Below are 23609 nucleotides of genomic sequence, written 5' to 3'. Positions count from 1 at the left end.
GAATTCCAAACTAGCTCAGTTCAATGTTGAAAACCCTACAGAGTTGGCAAGGCAAAAGAACCATAATCAAAGCCTTACTACGGTTGAACCAGAAAATGAGATTCTCAAGCAAATCAAGAAAACCCAAGCCAACATCTCAATCTGGGGTCTGTTAACCAGGTCTCAAGTTCATAGAAAGGCAGTCCTAAAAGCATTGGCTAGTGTACATGTACCAATTGAAACTAAAATAGCTCAACTAGCCAATATAATAGGGGCTCTCTATGCTGTTAAGACCGTCATGTTCTCAGATAAAGATCTCCCACCTGAAGGGCCTAATCACACCAAGGCACTCTATGTTATTGTCGACTGCAATGGGAGTTGAATCCCTCATGTCTTAGTGGACAATGGTTCAACTTTAAATGTTTTCCCACTATAATCAATCAAGCATATAGGTATTGACCTAAATAAGCTACAACCTTCCATACAAGGAGTAAGAGCCTATGACAACATTAGGAGGAATGTGAACGGAATCCTGAATACTGAGATCACCATGGGCCCTACCAAGTTCAAGGTTGAGTTCTAAGTCATCGACATCCCTTCATCCTTCAACATGCTCCTTGGAAGGCCATGGCTTCATGCTGGAGAGGGTGTACCAGCTTCTCTCCATCAGAAACTCAAGTTCATAGTTGATGACAAAGTTATCACCATTCTGGTCGATGTGGAGGCGATTAGCATGTAGGCAAGCATGGAAGTCAGCAAGGGAACAAATCCTCAGCTAGGAGAATTTTAGTTTGATAAAGTGTGTTCTACATAGCCAACACAACCTCTTAGAGAGAAGCTTCCTCTCAAGCACCTGAACAATCATAATGTTGCAGTCCCTAACATGCTTAAGAAAATGGAGTATTTTCTGGGTATGGGCCTTGTAAAATTTCATCATGGAACATCAGAACTCCTACTGCCCTCTGTCAATGATGAATACTATGGTCTAGGCTACACCCCTACCAAGGAGGATCTTTTCAGACAGGTCCAAAAAGAGAAACAGAGAAAGCGTGAAACTTAATTGAATAAATTACAAAAGGAGGATCCACAAAAGCACAAGAGGGTGAAGAAGTCAAAAAACATAAAGGCTGAGGTAAGCGTCATTACGTCTTATCTCAAAACCCTCAACAGTTATTTCATCAAAGAAGGGGATACCCTCCCTTATTATGGATTTAACGAACCATGGTACGATGAAATATCCCAAAAACTAATGCTAGGTCTTGAAATCTTCTTTGAAGAACAAATGGACTGGTTGGAGATCCTTCAAGATGATCATGTGGACTCCAACAAAGGCTGGCAGGATGAAGCAACTTCTTTGAACATTTAAGATCTATTTGAAGGAGTAATCGCGACACTAGATGGCACTGAAGATTGGACTCCAAACCCACAAGCAATAATCTACCTAGCTGAAGGAGCTATCCCCAATTGGACCCAATTTTCAGAGTACCATTTCTACGAAGGCGTCGATAGTTCTAGTCCTAGTCCTAGTTTCAACTTCAGTACTTCTAGTTCCAGTTATGAGTCCAAATCTGAGTCTAGTTCTTCTTTTAGTTCTTTTGAGTCCACTATGTTCGTGTCCGATGTAGATAATGAGTTTGATTTCAATGAATTGCTTTCTTCCGGTTATAATGTGCCTCTTCTTTCTTTCATCAATGAGGACGAAATATTTGATGATCCTCCACCTAATCTCCTAAAAATTATACAACAAAATAAAAAAAAGAGCTCAACCAATCCCTAAGAGCTTTAAAATCATCAACTTAAGATCATCAGAATTGCTAAGAGAAATTAAAATAGGATCTTCATTGAATTGACAAGAGGCCCAACCTCTGATTGAACTTTTGAAAGAGTTCATAGAAGTATTCGCATGGTCATACGATGACATTCCTGATATTGACACTGATATTGTCACATAACGTCTACCTTTATACCCTGGTATGAAACCGGTAAAGAACAAACTAAGACAAATGAGAACAGAATAGATCTTAAAAATAAAAGAGGAAGTTACCATGCAACTTGAAGCAGGATTCTTAGAGGTGATCGAATACCCTGAATGGTTGGACAATATTGTACCAACGCCTAAGAAAGATGGACGAGTACGAGTGTGTGTAGATTTAGGGAACTGAACATAGTGAGTCTAAAGGATGAATTTCCTCTACCTCACATCGATATACTCATAAACAATACGGCCAAACATGCTCTTCTATCTTTATGGATTTATTCTCAGGATATAACCAGATTATAATGGCACCGAAGGGCATGCAAAAGACATCCTTTATTGCTCAATGGAGAACATATTGTTACAAAGTAATGTCATTTGGGATAAAAAATTCTGGGGCAACCTATCAAAGAGCAGAAACCACCATTCTTCATAATCTAATGCATAAAGAGATCGAGGTCTATGTTGATGATATGATTGTGAAGTCAAAATGACGCGACAGGCATGTCGAAGCCTTAAGAAAATTCTTCAAAAGAATTAAAATTAGATTGCCCCAGGGAAACAAATCTGCCTCCTCGTTCTCTTTTGTTCTCTATTCTTCCTGGATAGAGATTGCCCCAACAACAAACTGATTCTTCTTCTCAAATGCCACCAACTATACTGGTGGTCAGGAGGGTGAGCACAGTGCCACTGATATTCCAATCATCATTATCATACCTTCTTGAGCCATAAATATCCTTGATCTTGGTAAACATGCTCCTTTCTGATCTCTTTGTTTTGGACATCATCGAATTGAATCAGAGAGAGAGAGAGAGAGAGAGAGAGGAAAGAGGGGAAAGTAGAAATGTGGAGAATTATATATGGGGAAAGCATAAATGTGGATTATGAATGAATGGAAAGATGTATATGTGGAAGGACCGAACTTGATTGTTACTTCACCAAGTTTCCTACGTACCCCAACTAGGGATCAGGTCAAACGTAGTTCAGGACTCGAATGACTTAATGTCAAAGCTTTAATAATCAAGTTCCATCACATCTAGGTGAGCTCGAATTTGTCAATAAAGATTTCACCATTATTTATCCCAGGAAGACTTACTGGGTTGTAATGGGGATTAGGATTAGGTTCCAAAGGATGATGAAGGCTTAAATGTGCCCATTCGGTCCAACCATGATTTGACACTTCTACCCTAAAGTTCGACCAATAACTTGGTGATTTTGCTCTCAAAGAATTGTTAAGGGATTTGGCAATTTTTTCCTCCAGAAGTTTAACTGTGAAGTCTGTCAATTCTACCCCCATGTTTCAACTAAAGACTTTGGCAATTTAGCCCCTAAAAAGTAATTGAAGGTTTTGACAATTCCATCCCAAAGGAAAAGTGGACATTTTTTCCCCCATGGTTTAATTGGCAATTTGGTAATTGCCCCAATTGTTTGCAAGATCTTAGGCCAATGCACCCTCTTTTTTTTTTTTTTTGCTCTTTTATTTTGAACTCTCATCATTTTTTTTGAACTCTCATTTTTTGAGATTGGTCCAACATAGGTTGTGGAAACAGCAACTTTTTCCTTTTCATTTTAGGGAAACATATTGCCTTTGTGACATTAGGCTTCAACATAGAGATCTATCCTGGTCAAACCCTAGAATCTCTCGAGAAATGCAACAAGTAGAAGGGTATCTGGATGTGTGGATCGAGATGGGCTTTTTAAAGGAAAGGTTAAGGCACAATAGGGGGAACTAGCGGATTTTGCCGTCTTAGGATTTATCTAGGATAACTGACGACCAAAGAGGGCTTCCCTTAATGGGCTTCATAAGGTGAATCCTCTTCTAAGCTTCCAGCTCATTGGAAGGGGATCAGATGTATGGAAAGCTCAAGATCTTTGAAATCAGAAAAGGGTAATGGATTTTTTTTTTACTAGCAATCACGAAATCATCACAAAATTCTATTTGGATGAAGACAAAAAGAAACATATTCATTGATAACCGATGGAAAAACGCATCGGATGAGATTACAGAAGGAAATTTGACAGAATAAAAAAAAAACTAAAGACCTAAGGGATGCACACTTAGTGATGTATTCAGTGCGATCCCATCTATACAAGAGTAAAATACTGCTGCTTCTTCATCACCGGGCTGTGCAATTCTTATAACCAAAAAGTACCCTTCTAACTGGAGTTAGGTGCTGGATCCGTTTGAAGTCAGTAAACAAGACTATTGTTCATCAAGTTAATGACCATAATTTAACACCTTCAGGCATCCAAGAATCCTAGATGGCATGCCGGAGGTAGAAGCATTGATCAGTGGGAGGACCCTCTTGGTCATGATAATGGCAATATAGGTTTAGCTTGTACTATTTTGATGGAGGATCGCTGATTGAACATGGAGGAATGGTGCCTAAAAGCCTTGTTTCTTAGCTTGGTGTATAATGCAGCCATGATTGCCCTTAGTTTAATTTTCCATTACCTTTCCCTCAGGTTTGCTAGGGTAATGGGTCTTGTTGTGCCATGAGGGGAACTGATGTTGAAGCTCGTGCTACCTTCTGCCTTGGAGATGCATCTTGATAGATCTTATCACGTTTGGGTGTGTCAAAGGATTCAGAGAATGTGCTCAAAGGGGACTCTAAGGTTATTTCTTTTGAACCTACTAGGTCAGGTAGACTCCTTTTAATATCCTTTGCTAATGCACTTACCATTAGGACTGTATTATGTAGGCCATGAAAGAGCTTCCTCACAGGGTCCAGTCCAATAAATGGCAAAAGATGCTGATGTTACAACCAGTAAGACTATTGGGATAGATCCAGAATACTCTGAATAACTTGTCGAATGATTCTTCTAGTAACAAAAGCCTCTCCATATATTTCTGAAGCTCTTAGAGGATGTCGTCATTCCCTTGGTTGAGGAGAGTAATTTCATGAGACAACTTTAGGCACTCTTCACCCCTTGTCCGGAGGACCCGATGCACAATCTGTTCTAGGATATGGAAGGGCAAAAGATCAATCAAAAATTATAGTTCTACCAATTTTGTTCTTTAGAGTCTTTATTGACCTCAGGATCACTTGGCTCTCCCATATTAGCAACAATCATATTGGTTGACGGAGGAAGGAAAAATTTCTTGCCATCCTGGGTGACGATCATTGATGGAGACATCTGACTAGTCATGAGCTTTTCTGAAAAAGTTTGGATCAAGGAGGTGGGATCGAATCCTCTCAAATCTTCTTCAAGAACATTGATTGTTTGATTATTAGGTTGTTGCTCTTCCCTCAACTTAAACTTTCTTATTTTCAGTAAATCTTGGATAGCATGCTTGCGCGCAATGCATTAATCAGTGGGATGTCCCCTTTGGGTGTAATAGTCACAGTACTAATTTTGATCATATCAAGATGGTGGGGGTTCTCTAACTGGCCATGGAGGGACTATGCCCAAAAGTCGTATCTTTTTCAGTTTAGCATACATCAGTGACCTAGCCATGCCCAAATTGGTGAACTTGTATTGACTTGAGTTCACCATAGTCACCGCCAAATTTTGGCTCTAATTTTGCATTATGTGACTATCTTGGTCGTCTCCATCTCTGTACAACTTGTCTTCAATGCATTTCCCTGTGGCCATGAATGCTTCTATGGTCTTAAGATGTTGGTAGTAAAGACAATCATAATATTCTCCATACAGATTCTCCAGGATCATCTCCACATGTTCTGCTTCCGTTAGGTAGTTCCACATTTTTACGGCCTTCTCTTTGAACTTCATAATGAAATTGGAGAACCTTTCAGTAAAGCTTTGCCTTAGTGTCTACAACTCTTTCCGTCTGATGTCCACTTCAGTATTGTATGAGTATTATTTTGTGAATGCTTTCATAATCGTAGACCACGTTTGAGTTTGTGTCTAGTCCAAATGTGCCAACCATCGCTAAGTGGATCCGACAAGGGAATAGAGGAATGCTTGACCCATCTGATTCCCGAAACGATTCCAAGTCCTTGCTACAGTTGTAAAGATCTTGAGATGGGCTTTAGGATCCCCTGTACCATTAAATTTGTCAAGCTTCCATTTGAAGTCATCTTGTATTTTCCCTTCCGAAAAGAACATTAAGTGATCTTCTGGTTTCTCATGAGCCTTGCCCTTGATTGAAGTTTCTAGTTTTTCAACTTTCTCTATCATGATTTGCTCCCTTTCAATCTTGGGACGATCTTGAGGTGCGTCAACTGCAAGTTCTCCATCTTATAATATCATGATTTTGGCATGTGCCCTTGATGTTGTGGGAGTTGCTCTAAGCTTTATGTCATCAAAGGTAGGTCCTGTCTCAACTTGATCTATACTGTCCATGCATTGTCTGCAATATCTGTGTCATGAGTTGCCTAACTTCTATCATTTCAGTTTGCAACCGATTCACTTGTTGCCTAGCCTAGCTGGTCTTCTAGCGAATCATTGCTTTGTGGATCCTTGTTGTCTATGCCAGATGAAAGTGTGACTGGTCTTTTGGCAAATTATTGCCCTATGGATCCATGTTGTCTATGCCAGATGATAGTGTGATTGGACTCTGTCTTATAAGGTTAATGGAGAGAAGGAAGACCTAAAGGCTTGCGTATGTGGAGGCAATGAAGATTGGATCGCATTGATTCTGGCTAAATGGTTGCCCTAACAAGCCCACGTAGATAATGGGAAGCATTTTTTATGTGGAATTGTCACTTACATAAGCAAGAAATGCTTATTTCGGGCTACAAGGGATTTACTTGGAATGTACAAGCTTTTATCTTTTTTTTTTTAAGTGTTTTATTATATTTTTTTGTACAGACAATATATACATGAAATATATACAAACAAAGTTAGTTCATGTAATGGTCACAGATACCAAACACAAGGAAAATCCAAAATGGTTCAAACAAGAATATCCCAATGGTCTACCTTATGATAATATAGAGTGCCATTTATCGCTGGAAAATTTGAACTCTTTTCATTGACATGCTAGGTTAGACAGCGCACCTTTATATCGTGGGACAATTTGAGTTCAATTTTGGCATACTACATTAGTATATATGGTCTAATTCCCTACATGATGTATGCAATAGGTAGTCTGATAGGACATAAAAGGCCACCCTTGACAAAACAAATATATCTATCGCTTGTGTATACAAAGCGAGTCATGGGTACATGGTTCGTTTGATATACCAATTGGTACATTATCAAGGGTTGTGTCTTACCTCCCAGAGGGTAGAAACACAACAGGGAGTATCCTCGTCTTTCAATTTCACTTCGAACATTCTTATGTAGCAAACAACTATCATCCGATCTCAAGGTACTTAGTATGATGTGCCTCACCTCTCTGAGGGTAAAGGCACAATAGGGAGTACCCTTGTCATTTGATTTCAGTCCAAACATGATGTACAATCATAAAAAGTATACTATAGTTAATCAAACATGTTATCACATGGCAGGTTTTGAGTGGCATTGGTGTTTATATTTGCGTGCTGGATCTGGAATGGGACGGTCCCTACCAAGATCGGGTTTTTCACATAGCAGGTTCTGAGTGGTAGTATTGCCACAGACGACTCTGTGATGCGGACGGGGATACCTTTGGCATCGAAGTGCATTTGTTGTCAGCACCCCAGGCAGGAATTGGTGGCACATGTGTTGGTGTGTGGGACAGTGGCAACCAAGGGGTGGTTGTACTTTGCTAAGCTACTCGATGTGCAGGTAATTCACACTCAAGATGCAAGGGCGAGAGTATATTTTTGGCAGTCCAGCGGCTCGTTCAGCAATGTGTTTGGGTATGTCATTGGTGTGATCCCTTCATTTATTATTTGGAAATTATGGAGGTAACGGAATAATAGAAGGCATGGAAATGGGGGGCGCTCTGCGAACATGATTATTGCAAGAATAGGTAAGTGGATGCAGGAGATTCCTCTACCTAAGTTCTCTATAGCGGTCATGAGTTTGAGGGAGGAGCTGGCTATCCAAGTTCTGAGGATTCACCCCCCCACGCCAAGACCCAGGTTGCCTCGTCCAGTGTACTGGTGCCCTCCCTTCAGAGGCGTGAAAATGAATGAGGATGGCGCCAGTAAAGGCAACCCTGGTCCGAGCGGTGGGAGTGGGATTATACGCAACCAAGAGGGTAATTTGATTATGGCCTTTTCAAATTTTTATGGCAATTGCTCCAACACTGAAGCGGAATTGAGGGCGATGTTGGATGGTTTGCACCATTGTGAAAGACTAGGTCTTGTGGGCTGCCATGTGAATTCGGATTCGAAGACTATTGTGTAGTACATTACTGCGAAAAGGTGTGAGGTATGAAAGTGCTGGTACTGGTTCGAGGAGGTTATACAACTGGTAGAGGCTCTACAGGCTAATGTGACATTCTTCTTTAGGGAGAGTAATCGTGCCACGGATTTCTTGGCGAATTGGGCATGTGACTCCCAAGTTAATAGTGTATTTTTGTCGCGGGGGGAGCTCCCCCCAAATCTGTTCAGCATTATTAGAGAAGATAAGGCAGGTCTTCCAGTGTTTCGGTTTTAGGGAGATTCATTTCTCCCATTTCAGATGTATGGGTTTGGTTTCGTTCATGCCGGAGAGGTCTAGTGAGAGGTTCAATCCTTTTGGGTTTGGGATAAGGCGGGCTACGTCCCCCCCCATGTATTGTGGTTTGATTCTCTAATACAATCCTAGGGGCCAGCCCAGATCCCAGATAATATTCGGGTTATAAAAAAAAAAAAAAATCAAACATGTTATCATACAAATGATGCATAAGGGAGAACATTCGTGCATTCAATGGTAGCATCTAGTGTTAATAGCTTGACATCATTCCCTAGTGGAGTCACCACTGTAGGTACCAAGCCTTTGGAAAGCGAGGTTGGATATCCACCTTGCGGGTGGGTTAGGTTCCGAGGAGTATTACTTGTTCCACGTGGTCCCTGGGCAACTATTAGAGGTTTTGGGATCATGCACTATTTAAAAATAAAAACAGAGTCACCACCTAGGATTAGGGCCTAGAACCTAATGAGTGTAGTCCTATCCAACATATGTGGAAAGTACTACATGATTCCATATGGTCTGCTCAAAGAATTTGGGTAAGTGGTCAGGTTAGAGAGTGGAAAGGTGATAGACATCCATCTCACTCGGTTGAACTGTCTTTCTGCTAGATGCTTGATTTTGAATGTTCTCCCATGATGCAATTTATATTAACATGTAAGATTATAAATATGCCTTAATGATCTACATTATGTCAAACAAAATAAACATAATGAAAATATATACTTGAAGGTGAATTTACCAAAAACACAAAAAATGAGAAATGGGAAACCACTCGGCTTACGTGGAGATGGACAAACTACCTGCCTCTCTTGTTGGGCATAATAATGGCTATAAATGGGATATTTTACAACTCAAACTATAGGCAGAGTAAAGGCTATACCGTTGTGAAAGAGGGATCTCGTAACTCAGACTTCGGGCAGAGTAACTGCTATAAGTGGGACTCCTGCTACTCGGACTTCAGGCAGAGTAACGACGTCACTGGGGATGAAAGAGCATATTGCTCGTACTTCAGGCAGCACCACGACACTATATAGACTAGACACCGACAGGGCTTTTGTGCCTTAGCTGACTTTCTTTCTATTGCATTCTATCTTACCGTATCACATTTTGTTCTGTGTTATTTGAGAATCACCGTCAATATCTCGGTGTAGATCAGGGGTAATCCTTTGTTCCATAGCCCCAGCGTAATTACAATTCATTCGATGAGCCTATTAGTCGATGGAATAGTAGAACTATATGATTTGTCAAACAAAGGTATGATAACTACGTTTTTTTGTATAATAGGAATCAGTCACCAAAAGGGCCCCTGAGGGCCAAAATAAACAAAAAACTAAAGCCTAAAAAGGTGAAAAAATAGAAAAATAGACAGAACCTCTCTAGGGACCAAAACCTCCCTTTTTCTTCTCTCCTTCTATTCTCTCTCTCTATCTAGTCTTTTCAGTTTATTTTTCAAGGGGAGGCCCCCCTTTATTTATACAGGGTCATCGGAGTTCATTGGAGCCACCAAAGGCTTTGGTGGTGTCACCGACAATCTGGTGGCACTGCCCAACCTCTTGGCGATTCTGTCGACTGTCCGATGGTGGCGCCCAACCTCTAGTAGATGCCACTGGACATCCCGGTGGTGCCACCAGTCCATCTGGTGGTGCCACCATCCCTAGAGTGGCTCCATTTAGCTTTATTTGGTCTTTGGATGATCGTTTTATAAAACTGATCATTCTTTGATTTTTTTGGGTGTTTTTATGGGTTCTCGAGTGACTTGATAGAGACGTCATCTGTCCATGTCCTATTGTAATCATCGTTGGGGGCGGTGACAAAATTCAGTATCTACAGATAGTAGATTTTTTATTGAGCATATCTTCCATTCATAGACAAAAAAATATGAATTTGATGCACTGATATATGCTAGGGATGCATTGACCATTGGAACAACAAAATGCATAATATTTGACTGCAACGGTAAAGACCTACACGTTCTGGGGACAAAGACATACCACCATGCATACAAAATCTTGTTCAATCTCAAACATTTGGTAGTGAACAATACAAGATTCTCAAGTGACCTTATTCAATACACACACAACAGGAATATTCACATTTGTATTGTCAAGTGATCTTATTCGATGCACACACAACATGAATATTCACATTTGCACTTTGGAATCACATTCCTAAAGATATAAAATCTAACATCTATATGAATTGAATGCTCAATTTTGTCCCTGTTACGTGTGAAAACCTTCATCATCCGGTTCGCCCATGAATGAGCCTGTAAAAACCGAGTTAGCACAAGAGAGCCAGTGTGACTCCGGCCAAGGACTCTTTGATGCCTAAGTTAGGTTTCCAAAGCAAAAGCAGTTCAACTTAGTGAAAAGTGAGCTGAGCATTTAAGTTCCATGCCTGAGTATCTATAGAGTGAGAATAAGGTGACAGAGAAGAGTCCTTGTATGGCAAGAGTCTTATTTTTGGTAGGAGTCTGTCTAGCGGAGTCGTATTTGGATGTGGACTCCTTTCTTGGTAAGAGTCCTTATCCGTGCGTAATACGGTTCCATTTTTGGATGGTGATCTGATCCGGTTGGGTGGGCATATCCCGTAAATGTTGGGACGTCTGATGTGGCTTTGTAATCCATATTACCCGAGCTCAGATCGGGGCTCCCACTTTGTGGTCGGCTCGTGTGTGATTGATTCTGGCAACTTGACCCGGCGGTCAGCCACAGGGACCTCGATAACCAAATGGAGACATTGGTCTTGTCGCTCGACCATGAGAGGCTCAGTTCTACTGCCGACCCTAGCGGACTTGGACATGCCATTGATTACGATGGACTCGACCACTTCGCCGACCTTGGAGGGCTAGGCCATGCTGTCGGCCATGGGGGACTCGGCCACGTCACCGACCTTGTGGGACTCGACCTTGTCATCGATCATGAAGGACTCGTACCTCTTACGGTTCCTATTTTTTACTAGGACAAATGGGTTTGGTTTGGCCTCAGTCAGGCCACGTGTTAGCCGCTGGTTGGTCATCATTTTATGGCTCATCACTTGGCCCCCACTCATCAAAGCTCGACTCGGCCTTTGTGAGTATGTTTTCGATGATCGAATTTCCTTCTTACCATCCGAGGTCGAGGTCGAGGTCTACGGGTTAGGGAAATAGCACGAGCCTTTGACGTGACATTAAATGCTATCAATGCCACATTTGGTGGTGCCTCATTTCTCGTGTGACACGTCGCTCGACACCATCATTACAGTCGGGTACATTCATTGCCCCTTAATTTAGGCCATTGGATCTACTCGATTTCTTCTAGACCATCAAATCTGGCACTTCGGCTACTCCTCAGCCATTATAAATAGATGAATATTGTTCCTCATTTATTCTTGTTTGCATTTTTAGAGCACTCGGCTAACTCAGAGTTCTTGGACTTTCAAGCTCTTCAACACTTCTTATGCTCGGTCTTGTCAGCTTTTCCCGTCTTCTTCCTTTGGCTTCAGAGTGAATCCGAGCTTGCTCCCTTCCACAGCCTTCCCCTACATCTTAGTTCTCAGCCTCGGCATCATTAAGTTTTCTAACTCTTTGACATGTCGGTCAGTAGTGGGTCAGAAGAGGAAGTTCTCGTCGAGCTACGAAATGTCATGAGCTTGAGTCAAGAATTCACAGTATTGACACCTGTGGTAGACCTTCTGGGCTTGGGCTTGGACAAGCCTGAATAATGGATCCCCGTCCCTTCGATGATGCCGAGGTTCCTCTACCTCAATAGTCTATCCATCCTGCTCAGCCTACCTCTGAGAACCGTGAAGGGGATTCAAGATCATCCTCGGACGAAGATAAATCTTCGAAAGATGAAGGAGAGGGCCAAAGGGGTCATCTTCTGAGGTCCCTAACCCTTTCAAAGGTAGTGTCGGGGTTATGGAGAGTACCATCTTCAAATCTGACCTGGCAGAGCTTTGGGTTAGATATGGGATTCCCGAAAGCATCCGACTCCGAGCTCTAAAGCCTTGAGAGATGTCGTGCTTTATTCGCCCCAACGAGGTGGCTCTTTATGAGATAGCCTTCAAATACGACTTTGTTTCCTGGTTCTTTGTCTAGTGGATGAAATCTTGGATCACTGACACTTGTCTCCGAACCAACTGACCCTAGACGTGTGGTTAATTATGTACGTCTTCCACGTATTCTTCGACAGACTGAGCCAAGTAGCGACTGTGGCCCTCTTTTCCTAGCTTTATTATTTGAAGCAGTTCAAAGACCAAGGGTGGTATTACTTCTCCCACTGACCCCAGAAGAATTCGATGGTGAATGCTTTCAAGCATCTGGAGTGAGTTTTGACCTCCAGCAAATATTTGGATGCCTCGATTTTTCTTCGCTTCCATCCCAGGCTGTCCGTTTAGGACCGAGTGGAAGGAGATAAAATTAAAGTATGTTAACCAAGTGCTGATCCTGAATAAGTACGATCAGGCCTCGTACAACATAATCCTTTAGGGTCGGCCATTTAATGTCCCGCAACTTCTAGAGGAGAAGTTTCTCCGATTCTGGAGGCTGACCCTTGGTAAGTGGTCGAGGCCGACCTCTTGTCTTAGTGATTTAGGTCCTCGTTTATCCATCTTACCTTCTTTTCTTTTGCAGTGGCAGGAGATCTTCCCTAGCTTGACGTTCATCCAAGCTCTTGGAAGAGAAGAGGAAGAAGGCTGTCGAGAAGGCCAAGCTCAAGGCCGGGGCGGAGAAGCCAAAGGCCAAGGGTGCGGTTGGGCCGACCCAGAAGGATGTTGTGATCAACATCGAGGCCGAGCCCACCAAAGTCCCGATCCCCAACCTGAAGAAGAGGGATTGGGAGGACTTGAGCTCGCAGCGGGAGAAGCGACCCAAGGGGAAGATCTCGATCAACCTGAAGGGTCATACCCCTCCCGGTGTTCCCCTAGGCATCTCTGGCGATCTCATTCTCAGGAGGGCCTCATCCAACAATCTCCCCATCCACCCCCTCTGGCAGCTATTCCCGGGGGACTCGGCTCTACAGTCCAAGGTCCATGCTCGGGAGTGGTTGGATGTAGCTCAGCTACCTGTCGACCGAGCCTTCCTATCTGACCTGAATAATGCTGAGCTCTCAGGCTCGCTCTTCCAAGACATGGAAATTGTAAGTCGTCTGTTCATCAAATTTATGTGCTTTACTTTGCGCTCTTTCGTGGTCTTCCAATTGACCATCTTTTCTTTCTCGCTGGGCTTCTTGATGAGCACATTTATGTGTGAAATTTTAGGGCATAAATTATACATTTTACCACATTGGACAGAGTTACTTGGTGCTTTCTTGTGCTTTCCAGGGTTTAGGTGAATTCTTTTGAAAATGAAGGAGATGATGCTAAGGAGATGTTTTTAAGCTTTTTAGAAGTGTAAATGGATGCATAGCCCATCGAGTCAGCTTCGCAATGGTTCAAACGACACTTAATTTTGAGTTGAAACGAAGAAGTTATGGCCGTTTCCGTAACGACGCGTGAAAATGGTCTGCAGGGGTTTATTTATAATTATTGACAGTCGGATGGGGACAAAGTGAAGCGGAAGTTCGGATTTTAGGGGCCTTAATGCAATTATCAGAAGTTACTTTACTGTACCCGAAAGATTCCATTTAGAAGGCTCTGGACAGTCCAACTTCAACTTGAGATATCTTGGGCTCCCCAACTCCGAATCGGATGAAATTTGCACTACAAGAAAAATGGTCATTTACGACAGAATTTTTACTATGGAATTTTTTTTCCGTCCTAATAAGTGTTATTTACAACAGAAATATAATTCCATGGTTACATGTCCCATCTTTCCTGACACTTTTATATTTCCGTGGTTACAAATTTCGTAGTGAAGGAATTCGTGGTACCGTGGTGAATATTTATATTATTACCATTGAAATTAAATTCCATGGTTAAAAGTAGCATTCACGACAATAATAATTTATTGCTTAAGACGGTAAAATAATTCCATGGTAAAAAGTCATGTACATTTTTCTTAAAACAACGGAATAACTGGGCCATCGTATTAAGTTTATAAATGGCACGGGTAATTACTCGATCCATCGTATTAGTTTTCCCGCTTTGTTTTTTTTTTTGGCGCTCGCGTACAAATCAATTATTCATGAATCTCTCTCCCTCGCCACATCGAATCAGTGTTCCGTCTCTCTCGGCCTCAATCTCTCACTAATCCCTCTCGCCCTCAATCTCTCACTGATTCTCTCATATCTACTCTTTAATCTCTCTTGCCCTCAATCTCTCACTGATCCTCTCATATCTACTCTTTAATCTCTCTTGCCCTCAATCTCTCGGTTACGAATTCCCCTCTCATCTGTCTCGCCCTTATCCTTTTTATCTCACGGTTTTCTCTTGTTCATCTTTTTGATTGGGAGTCATCTTCTAGATGCTTAAAACCCTAATACAGGTTACCTTTCTCTCTCTCTCTCTCTCTCTCTCTCTCTCTCTCTCTCTCTCTCTCTCTCGATTCTTTTAATTTGGAGAATGTTTGTGATATCTATTTTAGATTTATTGATCGCGGGTCACATTTTTTCGCAGCTGAAGAGGCCAAATTCAGCAAAGTGGTGTGGTGACTGGTGAGTTTTATTTTCTCCTTTTCTTAATTTATCCAACTGCACCTTTTCTCTGACTTCTCTGACTACAGTTTCAAAATAGTATGTATGATGTAGCTTCAGTTCTAGACTTTATTAAGTTGGTTCTTTCAATTCTCTTTTATTTCCCCTTTCCTTTGGTGATGTCTTGTTGGATGTAGCAGCTAGATGAGTTCTATTGAATTGTGTTGCTGTGATTCTTTGCCCCGTCTTGCCTTTGGGTGGTCTTTTGGCTTCTATCAATTTGGATTGCTTTTCTATATTAGATTCCTTTCTCTATGCACTAATGATTTGGGTGTGTTTGTTTTGTTTCGATGATTCTGTGAACTTCTATGGCTCCTTTTCTTTTCTCGGGTTTGTTGGGCTTGGTTTTATAGTGTATAATCTCGCTTTTGGTGTATCTTTTCTCTTCTCTCAAAAGGAGATCAAATAAGTCCCAAGGCCACCTCTTTGGTATTCCCTGTTTCAACCAAGTTCAAAGTTCGACATTATCCAACTACATCTCTACCTGCCTGAACCCTTTTGCCATTGCTTGGGGCATACATTTCATTATTGTTGACAACACAAAATCACTCTGTTATAGTTACAACAAGAGGAGAAATTATATAAATAATTTTTTTTGTTCTCTTCTACCAAGCACCATGAATTCAAACCCTTTTTGAAGAATGGTAAATCCATGATCTTTCAAATTTATAGGCATATCTCGACCACTCAATGCATTAATTCACATTATGGCAGGGCTCATAAAATCTCAATTAGTGCCAAATTTTCTTCTTCCAATTCAATTAATTGGCAACTGAAATATGGCCGACTCAATATTGTCTACCATACATGTGTAAAACAATAAAATTATTCTTCAATTTAAAAAAAAAAAGAGGAAGAAGTAAACTTAAGCAACTCGACGCGAGAGATAATGACCCACTTTGATGATTTTATAACACCAGGCCCCCGAACATTTGCCCGCAGCCAATCCAAATTTGGCATTATCTTCTTTCTATTCTATTCTATTTCCCCCTCCCTGGTGAATTTTGAGAAACTGCCACAAGTCATAGTTGGTGCCCCGAACATAGATGCATGCCTTGTGAATATAGAACATGCATCCCTTCCACCATTAGCGCTTTTCCAAACATCTTTGTGTGCTCCTGGCTATTCTTTTAATACATTCTTCTTAATACCGAATATCTTAGATTACTCAGGAGCTATATCTCCGCAAATATGCTAATACACCAAGTCTAGCAACAATCGCAGCCCCTGCCGCAACAATTGTAGCGAAGCCCATGCATCTCTGTGTGCATAATCCAAACCTTCGAACCACCACGCCTCGACCATCGACCCTGAATAATCTAGATGCAACCTCAAACTCGTTTTAAAATTGTCAATCAGTGTCAGAGTGTGTGACAAAAAAATTTATAACAAATCAAGTAACATTAGACATCATCACTAGGACAACTCAACTACACCAATTTTGACATTGGAGGTGTGGATACTAGAGCAAGTCAATGCTAGAGAGTTCCCTTAGATCAAAGTATTAGAACAGCAAAGAGCAGTGGGATCGTGTCCAGGCTTATACAAAATAAATTTTGTAATAGCATGCTTATATAGAAAACCTCAACACTAGATGACCCTACAAGATATGACTACATTCATTTTTCTACACAGAAAAGGGGATAGGAGCCACCATACCTTCAAACCAACCTGCCTTGCATGGTCCACAACCGCTGCAAGATCACCATCCGATGCAATCACAACTTTATCATGATCTTCGTCTTCATACTACAAATAAGTAGTTAAAGAAACATTTAAATAGAAGAAAGACTACCATCACGCAGAGTAACTACAATAACAAAATATAAAACATGACCAATGGGTTTCAAAATACCAGAATTTGGGGCAAATGGTTCCAATCAATGTCGCCACCCACCCTCTGGACGACAGAAGTTAAAAGATCTGTCAAACTTCGAGTGTCTGAAATAGCAGGGAAAGGAAATCAAATCTGTAGTATCACCATACAATCAAGGAGACATGGAAAGTAGCTACACTAATCAAGAATCTAGGATCAGCCTGAAACACTACATTGGTCCATCTGGGTAATCTCCTAGGCTGGGAACAACAATCATAGCCATTCAATTATTTCAATCTACTGATTTATAGGACTATTTGCCAAATCAATTTTGACGAGCAATAAATTGAATGATAATGAAGTCAGGATTATCAAACTGTGCTGGTTGCCCAAAGATGGTAGCTATACTATAAGATCAATTGAACAAGGTCTGGCCTACTCCTTTCACTATGTGGCAAAGTTCATAGGGTGTGTCCTTCACATCATCTTGAGCACCTTATCAGCAAATGTTACAATTTTGGTTGAGGGGATGAAAACAAAAACATACCATAGATGAATCTATGCATCCAGCCCTTTCTATCTTCAATCTTGAAGCCAAAGGTATTAGGCAAACCAAATGAACTAAGAGACGCAAACCTCAGTCTCTGTTCCATTAGAGGTCAATTTCAATGATCCCTCACTGCAAAGTCACTAAAAGATAGTAAGAAACAATACTAAATCATAGATGTATCACTGCAGTTATATAAGAGTGAAAACCTCCGTGTCTCTTCTTCATCATCCACAGATTCCAATTGCATGGCAGAATCCCAATAGTTTTGTATCACACTGTTGGCTGTTCTTGTCTTTCTTTCCCCCCTTCGGGCCTCCTTTTCTTTCTTTTCTTCATCCTTTGGTAATGAATTTTTTATTCACCAAAAAAAAAGATTAAGAATGGTATTCTAAAATTATTTTTGCTTCTTAGAACTCTTCAGTGAGGTGCTATCGTGCTGGCATGATTGTTTTCCTTAATAGTAATATTTGAGAATGGTTAACAGGTAATGTGAGGTTCGTACGTTTATAATTTATTCAAGCTTGATAAGTGTTAGATATATTAGCTTAAGGATACTTTTTTTTTCCTAGTAAAATACTAAAATTTCCATAAGTTGTTTATCTGATGGATTCATAAATTTGATTCACTGCAAGGCCGAAATGGTGAACCTCAATCTATCTTGATTATCTTCCTGCGACCTGAATGAGCTATTCTGATGTGTTTTGGTATCTTCATCAGCTATGCAGCCTTAAACATTTCAAATTAAATTAGGAGTGCTCATGACTATTTTTGGGGTTAAGCAGTGTCATCATTTAGTCTTTCCTCTATTGGGAGACAGTATATTGAATTGTAATTTTGATATTCGAAGAATGATCTTGGAAATTTGTTACTTCGAAGTTGAAATGTCAAATTTGAATGGGAATCTAAGGGGGTTCTATCATGCTTCTCACCTCATTTGTTATTGCTATTTGGTTGTGGGCTCAACAAGAAGAGGAAAGTGAAGTCTTGTTTCCAATCCTGTTTCGACTCTTCGGATAAATTTTCCTTGCTGGGTATATTTACACATCCATCCATCCACCAAGTATTTCTCAATGATGTCCTCAGCTTCATAGGTTAAATCCCTAATTTGGATAACCAATTCCTCCATTGCAATATGTTCTTGACCCTCTGCTCTCTCTGCATCTCTGAGGAAAGAACCCATAAGTTTGAGCTGGTCTCCAAGGGTCTTGACTTGATCTTCCACTACAAGAAACAAATATGCTTCTTTCACAATCACTTGGCACAAGCTATCTAAGCCATTCAAAGCAATCGAAGCTGCCATTTTTGATTGCCTCTAGTTCTGCAAATGGATGTTAGAGTTCAATAATTCCTGAAACCCTCTCTTTGTAAAGCTAATTCTTGATCAAACAAAGAGCCCATATTGATGTTAAAGGGTTCTAGATTTCTAACCCTTCAAGGGGGTTTTGACTTGAGGAATAATATTTGCATTTGGCAAGTCATGCATTTGATGATGTATTCTATGAATAAAGAAAAGTCACACTACCTTACAGCTCCAGTTTCTCTTTTGGAGAAGGGGACTTTCACCTAATTGTCATACTACCTTACATAAACTGTACTTTTACATACCTCATCTTTTAACCATTTAGTTAAAAGATGAGGTATCTAGAGGATTGGTTTTCCATTCCCTTAATTTTGTAGTGTATCATTGTTGAATAGGAAATTCTTGAAAATAGAAAGCACATGAAAGTGTACGCAGTATTGGAAACATAGAAGACATAAAATTTAATCACCCAAAATTGGTGGGCTCCAATAAAGTTCAGATTCCATCGTGGGAGATGGTAGATCGTAAGGATTCGATTGGAGAAATCAATATAGAGAAAGAGTGGAACCTCTTGAGAGAAAAAGAAACGAGGAAAGAATGTCGAAAAATCTGGAAATTCAGCGTGGTTTCCTCCATCTTCAACTTCTTCGTTTTCCCTCTTAGCTGCCTGATGTTGTCTAACTAGGAATATCTACTTTCTATTTTGATTATTAGTAGTTAATTTCTATTTTCATTGTAAGTAGTTAGTTTCTATTTTAATAGTTAGTACATTGTCAACAAGTAGTAGGTCACATCAGTCTAGAAACTGATTGTGTTTTGTAACCCAAGTAAAAGGCCAAAGTTGGTAGTTTCTAATTTTTGGAACTTTCTAATTTTGAGTCCTTACTATTTTGTTTTAATGAAGTCTATAAAAACAACCCAGGAGGGCAAGCAACCCACAATTTTGATTCCTTGGTGTTTGATCCATGGAGGAAGGAGCTGGTGTATGAATCGGCGACTCCTTGCGGTGGGAAGCCCAGGAGGTCACTCTTTGCTGCTGTTCTTCATGCCCTACAAGCTATCTAGATATTGGAACACTCTACTTCATCAACCGAGACACCTTTATGCTGCCCCCTTGCTCATGTGCCCTGGTTTGAGCCTATTTTGTGTTACTTTCTAATTCCAAAGAGCCCCTTCTCCTAACCAATCCAGCCATCACTTCTCTCCCATCTTTTGAACACATCTCCTGCATCCTAAGGCCCCCAATCGATCCCTTTTTCAGCTCCATTCTCCTCTCTATACTCTGTTTTATCGTTGTCAAGAAAGTACTGTTAGCATCATTCTTTTGTGGTTGTGGGGGTTCTACTTAATCTGAGTTTGGGGGGATTATAATCTGTTGCTTTTGTTGATTGTATGCTATTACTAAGAGGGTTTAATTTATAGCATTGAACTTGGAAGCAGCCCTCTTTTGGACTTAATCAACATTTTTTTTTGTTTTACCAGTTACGTCTGGAAACTATGTCTAGGAGTTGGATTGAAAGATCAAAGGATCCATCCTTTAGAACGTCTACACTATACATGCAGGAGGTTGACAAATTCCTAGACTATGCATTTTCTAATGCAGCATGTGGGACTCAGATCTTATGCCCATGTGTAAAGTGCCTAAATCAACTTTGGGGAAATCGGACTGAAGTGACCGAACATCTGGTCTGTGATGGATTTTTAAGGAACTATACAATTTGGAATAACCATGGGGAAGCATCATCTTCACACACCCCTCTCCGTGAAACTCCAGTGGAACTTGACTCATCAGATACCTATGATGTTACACATAACATGCTAAATGAGATGTTCAGAAGAAATACAGATGAAAGGATTGATGATGGTGGCACAGGTGTGCATATAGAGGGGGAAAGTATAGCAATGAAGAAATATGAACGGTTGATGGAAGATGCAAATTTACCATTGTATCCAGGAAACGAAAGGTTTACAAAACTATCTTTCATTCTTCGGCTTTATCATATTAAATGTCTCTGCAAGTTGAGTGACAAAGCATTCTCATTGTTGCTTGACTTATTGAAAGAAGCATTTCCCGAGCCGAATTCGTTACCGAAGTCTTTGTATGAAACCAAGAAGATTATTAAAGACTTAGGCCTGAATTACGAGAAGATTGATGCATGCCGCAACGATTGCATGTTGTATCGGAATGAGACAGCAAATGCCACGTCTTGTTACAAATGTGGCATATCAAGATATATATCAGACGATAAGAAGATCCCAGTCAAGATATTACGTCATTTCCCTTTGATTCCAAGGTTTCAAAGGTTATATATGTCGTCTAAACTATCATCTGATATGAGATGGCATCATGAAGAGCGTGTAGATGACCAGAAGTTACGACACCCAGCTGACTCTAAAGCATGGAAGGACTTCGATAGGCTTTATCCGGATTTTAGTGAGGACCCTCGTAATATTAGGCTTGGGCTTGCAAGTGATGGATTCAATCCATTTAAGATGAATAGCTCAAAGCATAGTACATGGCCTGTTGTGGTGATCCCTTACAACTTGCCACCGTGGATGTGTATGAAGGCTCCTAACATGATTCTTACATTGCTTATTCCTGGACCAAAACAACCAGGGAATGATATAGACATATATTTGCAGCCATTGATTGATGAGTTAAAAACATTGTGGGATACAGCGTTGAGACTTATGATGCATATAAGAAGGAAACATTTAAGCTACGTGTATGCTTGTTATGGACCATTAATGATTTTCCGGCATATGGGAATCTCTCAGGTTGGAGTACGAAAGGTGCTTTGGCTTGTCCATGTTGCAACAAGGATACAATTTCACGTTGGCTAAAATATGGAAGAAAGCACTGTTACTTGGGCCATCGTCGATTTCTTCCTCCTGATCATAAATTTCGTACTGATAGAAGAAGTTTTGATGGTCATGAGGAACATAGAGTGCAACCAAAGACACTTTCTGGTTTTGATGTGTTGGAACAGCTATGGGGTGCTCAGTTTCCCCCCATTTGGGAAGGATAATATTGACAAGGATGGGGGGAAGAGAAAAAGGGGGTTACAAAAGCCAGAGCTCCCATTTAACTGGAAGAAGAAGAGTATATTTTTTGATTTGCCATATTGGAAAAATAATGTTGTTCGTCATAATTTAGACGTGATGCATATTGAGAAGAATGTTTGTGATAGTATCATTGGGACATTGTTAGGTATGAAAGATAAGACGAAGGATCACGTGAATGCACGTCTAGATTTAAAAGATATGAAAATCCGTGTTGATCTTCATCCAAAGATTATTGAAGGTAGGGATAAAGTCATTTTACCTCCAGCATACTACACATTGTCCAATGAGGACAAGGAGGTGTTTTGCACAATATTAAGTGGTGTGAAGGTTCCAGACGGCTATGCTAGTAATATCTCACGTAATGTGCAAGTCAAGGAGAGGATAATATCGGGAATGAAGAGCCATGATTGTCATATTATGATGCAACAACTTCTTCCAGTTTCCTTTCGTAGTGTTTTGCCCAAGAATGTTGGTAAAGTATTGATTGAGATATGTGAGTTCTTTCGAGATTTATGTAGTAAAGTTGGTTCAGAGGAGGATTTCAAGAGGCTTAATCAAAGTATTGCTGTCTCAATGTGTAACCTTGAAAGGTATTTTCCACCTGGATTTTTTGATGTTATGGTGCATTTGATAGTTCATTTAGCCAGCGAGGCGAGCTTGGCTGGTCCTGTACATTACCGTTGGATGTATCCAATAGAAAGGTTAGTGTTTAATTATTAGTTTGTATAATAATACACCTTATTCATGTTCTATAAAATTTATGGCTAAATATTCGTCACAAATGTGGATTTGTGTAGGTTCCTCAAACAACTTAAAGACTATGTTCGCAACAATAGTCGGCCAGAGGGCTCGATAGCTGAAGGATATATTGCGGAAGAGTGTATAATAATTTGTTCTAGATACTTTGAAGGTGTTGAAACGAGGTTGAATCGGCCATCCAGAAATGATGTTTCATTGGATGTAGAAGACCCACATTCTATATTCTCAAGCATAGGTCGGCCCCTAGGGAAATGTGAACTGTTGCATCTCGAAATGAGAGAAAGGAATCAAGCACATCGGTGTGTGCTAGTCCATTACAAAGGAATAAATGAATACCAACAGTAAGTACGAAATAGAGATAAAATTTCATTTCACTCATTTCCTCAATATTGTATTTGATATATATGTATATATTAAAGTGTAATTGAATTTTAATTTTTTGGCCTCACTCAATTATAGACTCCACCTGAAAGAAATCAAAAGGCAGTTAGGTCGTAACTCTCGTCCCAAGAAGGTTATGGATTTGCATGATAAGGACTTTCCAAAATGGTTTAATGAGCATGTACGTAAATATAAAAATTTCAATAATCTACTATATGAAAATTTGCAACTTTATTCTGACCCATTTTGTATCATCAGATATTGAAACTCCGGCAAAATGGGATTGAGGTGCTCGAGCACATCAAATGTCTTGCTAGGGGTCCTAACTCTAAGGCAAGAAGTTATATGGGATACATTATTAATGGGATCAGATTTCATAGTAAGGTGCATGAGATTAATAGAAAAACTCAGAATAGTGGGGTCCTAATAACTGCATTGACTAATAGCTTTTCAAGTCAGAAGGACAAGCATCCTATTGAGGGACATGTTACTTATTATGGTATTCTGAAACAAGTGATAGAATTAGAATACTCAGTGGATCTTAAAGTAACATTATTTAAGTGTGATTGGGCTCATCCTGAGAGAGGAGTGGAGAAAGATGAGCTCGGGTTTACACTTGTAAATTTTAATCACTTGAAATATAGTGGTCAAAATGTGAATGA

At 40.4% G+C, this 23609-nt stretch overlaps 3 protein-coding genes and 2 long non-coding RNA genes across 5 annotated transcripts; 3 read left to right on the top strand and 2 right to left on the bottom strand.

Moving 5' to 3' along the window:
• Positions 1-1855: 1855 nt before the first annotated feature.
• Positions 1856-17542, top strand: LOC122662490. The gene is made up of 3 exons (XR_006333039.1): positions 1856-1874; positions 7860-7861; positions 17418-17542. It is a non-coding gene; the product is annotated as an uncharacterized LOC122662490 (long non-coding RNA).
• On the bottom strand, positions 14614-17006 carry LOC122662491. The gene is made up of 3 exons (XR_006333040.1): positions 16931-17006; positions 16735-16824; positions 14614-14625 (listed from the first exon to the last, which is right to left on the bottom strand). It is a non-coding gene; the product is annotated as an uncharacterized LOC122662491 (long non-coding RNA).
• An 842-nt stretch (positions 17543-18384) lies between the features above and the next one.
• LOC122663090 (putative disease resistance protein At1g59780) lies at positions 18385-18741 on the bottom strand. Its single transcript, XM_043858795.1, has one exon. The coding sequence runs from the start codon at positions 18739-18741 to the stop codon at positions 18385-18387; it is 357 nt and encodes a 118-aa protein (XP_043714730.1).
• A 1557-nt stretch (positions 18742-20298) lies between these two features.
• Positions 20299-21585, top strand: LOC122663089. The gene has a single exon (XM_043858794.1). The coding sequence runs from the start codon at positions 20299-20301 to the stop codon at positions 21583-21585; it is 1287 nt and encodes a 428-aa protein (XP_043714729.1).
• Positions 21586-21588: 3 nt separating this feature from the next.
• Positions 21589-23609, top strand: LOC122663088. The gene is made up of 5 exons (XM_043858793.1): positions 21589-22508; positions 22605-22907; positions 23026-23128; positions 23206-23493; positions 23592-23609. Exons 1-5 carry the CDS (start codon positions 21589-21591, stop codon positions 23607-23609), a joined length of 1632 nt encoding a protein of 543 aa, XP_043714728.1.

The sequence above is a fragment of the Telopea speciosissima genome, chromosome 5 (assembly GCF_018873765.1).
Source record: "Telopea speciosissima isolate NSW1024214 ecotype Mountain lineage chromosome 5, Tspe_v1, whole genome shotgun sequence".
Lineage (NCBI taxonomy): Eukaryota > Viridiplantae > Streptophyta > Magnoliopsida > Proteales > Proteaceae > Telopea > Telopea speciosissima.
Note: the sequence above shows the minus strand (reverse complement) of the source record. Positions and strands in the feature narration are given on the sequence as shown.

What these genes read in the sequence shown, in the direction of transcription:
- LOC122663090 (XM_043858795.1), bottom strand. Translation starts at nt 18,741, where the DNA reads ATGGCAGCTTCGATTGCTTTGAATGGCTTAGATAGCTTGTGCCAAGTG.
- LOC122663089 (XM_043858794.1), top strand. Translation starts at nt 20,299, where the DNA reads ATGCAGGAGGTTGACAAATTCCTAGACTATGCATTTTCTAATGCAGCA.
- LOC122663088 (XM_043858793.1), top strand. Translation starts at nt 21,589, where the DNA reads ATGGAAGAAAGCACTGTTACTTGGGCCATCGTCGATTTCTTCCTCCTG. An exon ending in GGAATAAATGAATACCAACA is followed by an intron (nt 22,908 to 23,025) that starts GTAAGTACGAAA and finishes ACTCAATTATAG; the next exon opens with ACTCCACCTGAAAGAAATCA. An exon ending in CAAAATGGTTTAATGAGCAT is followed by an intron (nt 23,129 to 23,205) that starts GTACGTAAATAT and finishes TTGTATCATCAG; the next exon opens with ATATTGAAACTCCGGCAAAA.